Source organism: Vipera ursinii (genome assembly GCF_947247035.1).
Source record: "Vipera ursinii genome assembly, chromosome: 2".
NCBI classification, from domain to species: domain Eukaryota; kingdom Metazoa; phylum Chordata; class Lepidosauria; order Squamata; family Viperidae; genus Vipera; species Vipera ursinii.
The window spans coordinates 12,974,273-12,981,328 of NC_139513.1; the positions used below are offsets into that span (position 1 = coordinate 12,974,273).

Here is a 7,056-nt window from a genome sequence, read left to right on the forward strand (position 1 = left end):
TTCAAAATAAAACATCTCCACAACCCTTATCGGAGTAGGAAAACTTAAATTGTCTAGAAATCATACTTTTAATGGATCTTTTGAGCTCACGTCAATCAAACTGGGTATGGTTTAAAAAGAACCTGTGATAAACTGATGATAGTGGCTGAATCAGCTCTGACCCGAGTTCTGTGTATGAAAACAAATTTTAGCTGCTAAAGGAAGGGATTTGCTCACAAACACCAAGATTTTGCAAGGAACAGCCAACATTCTGGATGCAGCAATCAGGCATCTCAATGGAGCCTTCCAAAGAAAAGCAGAGACGTGAAAGGTAGAACAGCCGGAAAAAGGGCTGGGTCTAGATACTTGGCCCAACACCAGAATAGAAATACTGAGGCAACAGCAAGAGGTGTCAGATAAACTCTAATAAAGGTTGTTTTTTCACCTAAAAGATGGCTGAAGAATAATGTGATAATTGTGTTTGATATTTTGGAATATTTGAAACAAGAGGAGTCCTTTGACTCTTTGGAGTTAGCAAAAACTACAAGCAGGATTAGAATAGAATACGATAGAATACAATAACAGAGTTGGGAAGGTCATCTAGTCCAACCCCGTGCCCAAGCAGGCGACCCTACACCATTTCTGATAGATGACAGTCCAGTCTCTTCTTGAAAGCTTCTAGTGATGAATCCCTCACAACATCTGAAGGCAAGCTGTTCCATTGGTTGATTGTTCTGTCAGAAAATTTCTCATTTCTAGGTTGAATCTCTCTTTGATCAATTTCCATCCATTATTCCTTGTCTGGCCTTCAGGTGCTTTGGAAAATGACTCCCTTCTGTCTGTGACAGCCCCTCAAGTATCGGAAGACTGCTATCCTGTCTCCCCTGGTCCTTCCCTTCACTAGACTAGCCATGCCCAGTTCCTGTAACCGTTCTTCATGTTTCAGCCCCGTCTCCCAATCATTTTTGTTGCTCTTCTGTGCACTCTTTCTAATCTCAACATCTTTTTTTTAGCGTGGAGACCAAAATTGGATGCAGTATTCTAGGTTGTTGTCTTAGTACCTCAAGTGATCTTGATTCCCTGTTAATGCAATTTAGGATTACATTGGCTTTTTTGGCTGCCGCCGCACACTCTTAGCTCATGTTTAATTGATTGTCCACTAAGACTCCAAGATCCCTCTCAGAGTTACTACTATTAAGCCTGGTTTCACCTTGTTCTGGTTTGCACCAGAAAGGTAAATTATGCATGCATATCTAAGAAAGTCTAATATTTATTTGGACTCAACTGGTCGTTGAATGCGATTTTAAATAATTATATGTAGTCCTCAATTTACAGCAATGCATTTAGCGATTGTTCAACATTACAGCATCACTGAAAAAAGTGACTTATGACCATTTTTCACATTTACGGCTGTTGCAGCATCCCCGTGGTCACCTGATGAAACTTCAGATGCTTGGCAACTGACTCATATTTATGATGGTTGCAGTGTCCTGAGGTCATGTGATCACCTTTTCTGACCTCCTGACAAGCAAAATCAATGGGATAGCCAGCTTAGCAACAGTGTTACTAACTTAATTGCAATGATTCACTTAACAAACACAAGAAAAGTCGTAAAACGGATCAAAACACACTTAACAACTGTCTCGCTTAGCAATGGGAATTGTGAGCTCAGTTGCAGTCATAAACCAAGGACTACCTGTATTTCTATTGAAGCTCTTCCCACACTTGCATTATTGATATAGTTTCTCCCATGTGTGGATCCTTCTATAACAAGTGAGAGCATTACTCCTTGCAAAACACTTTCCACACACCATGCACTCACGTGTTTTTCCCCTCTATATGGATCCTTTTATGGGAATTGAGATCACAACTCTTTCTAAAGCCTTCTCCACATTGCACACATTTATATGGCTTCTCTCCTGTGTGGATTCTCTTGTGGGAATTAAGATGACTGCTATGAGTAAAGCTCCTTCCACACTGTATGCATTGATATGGTTTCCCCCCTGTGTGGATCCTCTTGTGGGAATTAAGATGACTGGTACAAGTAAAGGTCTTTCCACACTCCACACATTTATAAGGTCTTTCTACTTTGTGATTCATTTGATGTCTTATAAGAGAATAGTTATAGCCGAAGGACTTTCCACACTCCATGCATTGATATGGCTTCTCTCCTATGTGGTTCATCTTATGGCAGGCAAGATTACTACTGTTCCTAAAATCTTTCCCACACTCCATGCATTGATATGGCTTCTCTCCTGTGTGGATCCTCTTATGGCAGGCAAGATTACTACGGTTCCTAAAATCCTTCCCACACTCCATGCATTGATATGGCTTCTCTCCTGTGTGGATCCTCTTGTGGGAATTAAGATGTCTGGTATAAGTAAAGGTCTTTCCACACTCCACACATTTATAAGGTCTTTCTCCTTTGTGATTCATTTGATGTCTTATAAGAGAATAGTTATAGCCGAAGGACTTTCCACACTCCATGCATTGATATGGCTTCTCTCCTGTGTGGATCCTCTTGTGGGAATTAAGATGACTGGTACAAGTAAAGGTCTTTCCACACTCCACACATTTATAAGGTCTTTCTCCTTTGTGATTCATTTGATGTCTTATAAGAGAATAGTTATAGCCGAAGGACTTTCCACACTCCATGCATTGATATGGCTTCTCTCCTATGTGGTTTCTCTTATGGCAGGCAAGATTACTACTGTTCCTAAAATCCTTCCCACACTCCATGCATTGATATGGCTTCTCTCCTGTGTGGATCCTCTTGTGGGAATTAAGATTACTCCTACGAGTAAAGGTCTTTCCACACTCCCTGCAAGTATATGGTTTCTCTTCTGAATGTGTCCTTTTATGCAAAATGAGATGATCAGATTTATTAAAGCTCTTTCCACATTCCCTGCATGTATTTTTTTCTTCTCCCATATCAATGCTTGTATGGCTAGGAAGCCAACTGACCCGAGGAATGACTTTTTTAATTCCACTTTGTGATTTCTTTGTTTCATCACTCTTTGGGTGCATCTGATCTGCAAACTTCCCTTTTACCTCTTCTGATTGGATCGCTTGGCATTCTTCCTTGCAATTCTTATTCTCTTGCCCATGAAAGCCTTGAAAAAAGAAAAATGAAAACTGTAGCAAGAATAGGAGAACAATCAAATCTTTACTTCTGAAATTTAGTCAAGAAATCATCAATACATTTTGCCTCTTTTGTTGGCAAACATGAAGATTCCAAACTAAGATTTTAGCAAAGACCAAGTGGATCTTTCCAAATGAATCCCTACTGATCCTCATATATCATAATTGGGCTATATCACAACAAATGTAAGCGATAACCCTAATTTAATCTTTGACCTGGGACTATTGCATGGTGTCACAAACTCCTGAAGTGCATTGGACGCTGTATTGGGCTTAATTAAGCAACATACCCACCAGCTCCCAAAGTTCAATGAAATTATCATATCCATTTCTCTGCAGAGCAGAATCTTTCAAAGCCAAGGGGAATTTCTGGATGGCAATAGCTCCCCACCCTCAACTTAGCCTGATGGCAAACTCGGTAAACAAGTGGAGACATCTGAGAAGGGAACATCCCTCTCAGGGCTCATCCATCCTTGGTTATAGCAGCTCACGCGCATTGGGGAGTCAATAACCACGAATACCAAACCCTGGTAGACAGAACCTTGATCAACAGAGACCACACCATCCCCATCCCTCAGATTTTTGCGATTATCTTCCATGAGAAGGAAATGAGTATTTTGTATTTTATGAACAGAAAGCATTAAAAAGGGAGGCTAGGCAGGTTTTCAGTTTTAATTTCAATAAATTTCCTTCTTCCATAAAGTTAGTTTGGCCAGGCTAGAAACTGGGTGAGTGGGAGTACTAGTTCTGCCTTAGGCATGAATGCTGGCTGGGTGACTTTGGGCCACTCTCCCTCAGCTCAACCCAGGACACAAGGTTGTTGTTGTGGGGAAAAGAGCAGGAGGAAGGAATATTGGGATTGTCCGCTGCCTTTATTATTTACAAACAATAAAGACAGGATATAAATAAGCAATGTTTGTTACTAGAAATATCACCTAAGCCCCCCACCCAATGACCTCTCTACCTTTCTGAGCACAGATAGGGATTCTTACCCAGAGAAGCCAGATTCCTGGAATTCTCCAGCATGACTTCTCCGTGGAGTGCTTTTTGGGCAGGATCCAGCTGAGACCACTCCTCTGTGGAAAAAAACACGGCCACTTCCTCAAAAGATACAACATCCTGAAGAAGAAAAGAATTGTCCTTATTAACAGATAATCCCAGAATAATTTGATAGTTTTCTTCCACTAACTACAAGGGAAGAGCTTGTAATAATATATGTCTAGGGAGATTCTCAATCTGGTCACGATTGTCCCAAAGATGCTTTTCAAAAGGGAAAAAACAGTATATTTCTTTATAATGTTATGTGAAAATGACCCTGGGAGATAGAAGGAAGAGCCCCAATGCTCACAATTCTCTGGTCAATGAAATCTGAGAGTGAAGGGGTGGGGGTTGGGGCCGGAAAAAGCGTCTTGCAAAGCATCTCCTCAGAAGGGAGAGGGTAGGCTAAGCTAAGTGTGAATGTTCAATGACTTGTCAAATTCATATTGCTTAGAAGCAGCAATTTATTACACTGAACTCTAGAACAAAATGAAATCCATCCAAGATTCATGGACCTTTTCTGAATTTTCTCCTCCTTACCTGAAGTAGTGGTTCAGCCAATCCTTCAGCTCCACCACAAAGAGGAGGTGACTCTAAAAATTCCAAGGACACCTTTCTACTCTCTGTGAGGCATAGAAAAATGGTGGATGCACATTTGTTAAAGAGAGAAATTGCAATGAAGTGCAGCAAAGAATCAGCTAAATGTTGAAATTTCACATCACACAGAAAAAGCATTTGTTACCTAGCGTGGTACCCTGACTTCGACCTTTCTGGAAGCTCTGGAACAGTAGCTCATGAGAAGATCTGAATGAATCTTTCCCTGCCTTGGGATACTCAGTTACAGCTTCCAAGGATTTCTGGATATGATGTAATATGAGAAACAAAGGAAGAGCACAGAGATAGAAATGAATTATCATATTGCACCTTCAAACTAGCAGACCATAATGTCCATTGCCGAAAGCCCAAAACGGAATGAAAGAATTGCCCCCAATACATCCTCTGGAGGAATAGAACAAATGGCCTTAGGAGTTATTAATTCCAGAAAATTCTGCCAGAAAAGAATTGGCAAATACAGAGTGATTCTCTTTAGAGCTGCTAAGGCTACATTCTCAAACCTGCAACTCTTCTTGAATTTTTTCTTCCTTCTGACTCAGCAAGAAGCCTTCGGCCAGGGCCACCGCCTGGGAACTGGTCTCTGCTCCACACTCCCGCACCCATTTTCCCATCTCTGGGGGAAGGACAGCCAGGAACTGCTCCAGGAGCACCAGGTCCAGCATCTGGGCCTTTGTGTGTCTTTCTGGTTGCAGCCATTGACAGCAAAGGCGGTGAAGCTGACTGCAAACATCTCGGGGACCCCTCCCCTCCTGGAACTGCACATTTCTGAAGTGACAGCATTGGATGTCTGAACTGTTGGCTTCCTCTTCTTGGCTCTTCTGCCCAGGAATTGCCCCATTCTTCCCACAGCTCCAAGACTGAGCAGCTGGAGGGCCTTTTCCAGCTCCTGCATCTGCTGGGCACTGTCCCTTCATCTTCTCTCTGGTCTCTAATCCAGCTCCAAAATGGACTGATGGATCTGCACAGGTCTTCCTAATCACAAGAGGTGTGGCCGAATCTCCTAAAGGCCATTCAGCCCCTCTTCCCACACAAGATGCTTAGAACTCCAAAGGAACCACGAAAGATTTCCAACTTATATCTCTGAAATGGAAAACAAAACAAAGAAAAATCCCAGAAATACATTGTTACCAACTTAACTGAGGACACACGAAAACCGAAATAAGAAATTCTTATGAATAATATCTGGGAAGAGGGGGGAAACATTAGTAAGTAGGTTGACCTGTCTGTGTGTGGAAAAAATTCTGTAGTAAGTTGGTGGATCAACTTCTATCAAGGACTAAACATTATAAATTTAAAATATGTTTTTGATTTCTTATTCCTACTTTATTCAAATTATTTTGATGGCTGCTTCCAGCATGAAAACCAACCTCTGTACAATCCAGATCATATAAATGTCTCAGGTGACAATCAGCCATTGAGGTGAGTAGCTTTCTAAATTGATTTAATAGGTAAATCAATCACTATTTGAATTTCCCATAAAACTTTAGCCAGCAGAACCCCATTAAACTCCTGGCCCAAACTGCTATGGCTCCCTGAGAAATCACAATCAACAAACTACCATTCAATGCAAACAGAATAATACCAGAATCAATAAACCAGCTATGCCTTAACATGATGTTTTCATTCAGGCATCTCCTGGAAAGAGGTTCCCCACTTTTAGCCTAATCCTGAATGGCTCCGACCTTTCTGGCGATCCTGATTCTCTTCCAGGAGGCAACGCAGCGCGTCCGGAGCTTTGATTTCTTCCCTGCCTGGCCCTTGCATGCACAGGTGGGGCAGGGGAACATGGGACCACGGGCTCCCCCCTTTCCACGCCTCCGAACCTGATGAAGTTTTGGTTGTCTCCGTGCGCGGTCCAGCCCGTGAAAGAAACGTCGCACAAACTTACTGAACTAAGTAGTCAGGTTTGATCTCCATCCGTGCAAAGCTCCCTTGCAGCCTTTTGGACTCCTGCGAAGGCTTAGCCTAAGGCTCGAAGCAGAGAGAAACAGAACAATCGCAGCCTGTTCTGGACAACGCACCGAGCATGTCTCTCGAACTCCTGGAGGAGCGCATGCTCAGTTCTCTCCTGAAGCGGCGGAGACTGAGGGCTTTGTAACGGCAACCCAGAGAGCCCCCTAGTGGATCCTGCATGCAACGCTAGATAGACGAGGCAAGGGAATAAACCATCATGTTCCATGCGGACCTGGAATGATGGGCACTGGAGTAGAAGGAAAGAGTCGCTCTAACATTGCCTGTCTCCAGCAGTCAACATTTTCTAGACTTTCCTTTTTGAATGTCTAA

General features: G+C 42.4%; 1 protein-coding gene across 1 annotated transcript; it reads right to left on the bottom strand.

Annotated features, from left to right (window-relative positions):
• Window positions 1-1,339: 1,339 nt before the first annotated feature.
• LOC310633333 (uncharacterized protein) lies at window positions 1,340-5,435 on the bottom strand (the record flags this gene model as incomplete). The annotated part of the gene is made up of 5 exons (XM_083351036.1): window positions 1,340-3,092; window positions 4,113-4,239; window positions 4,699-4,781; window positions 4,901-5,015; window positions 5,274-5,435. The coding sequence occupies 5 exons, from the start codon at window positions 5,433-5,435 to the stop codon at window positions 1,798-1,800; spliced, it is 1,782 nt and encodes a 593-aa protein (XP_083207162.1). The 3' UTR covers window positions 1,340-1,797.
• Between the last annotated feature and the right edge of the window lie 1,621 nt (window positions 5,436-7,056).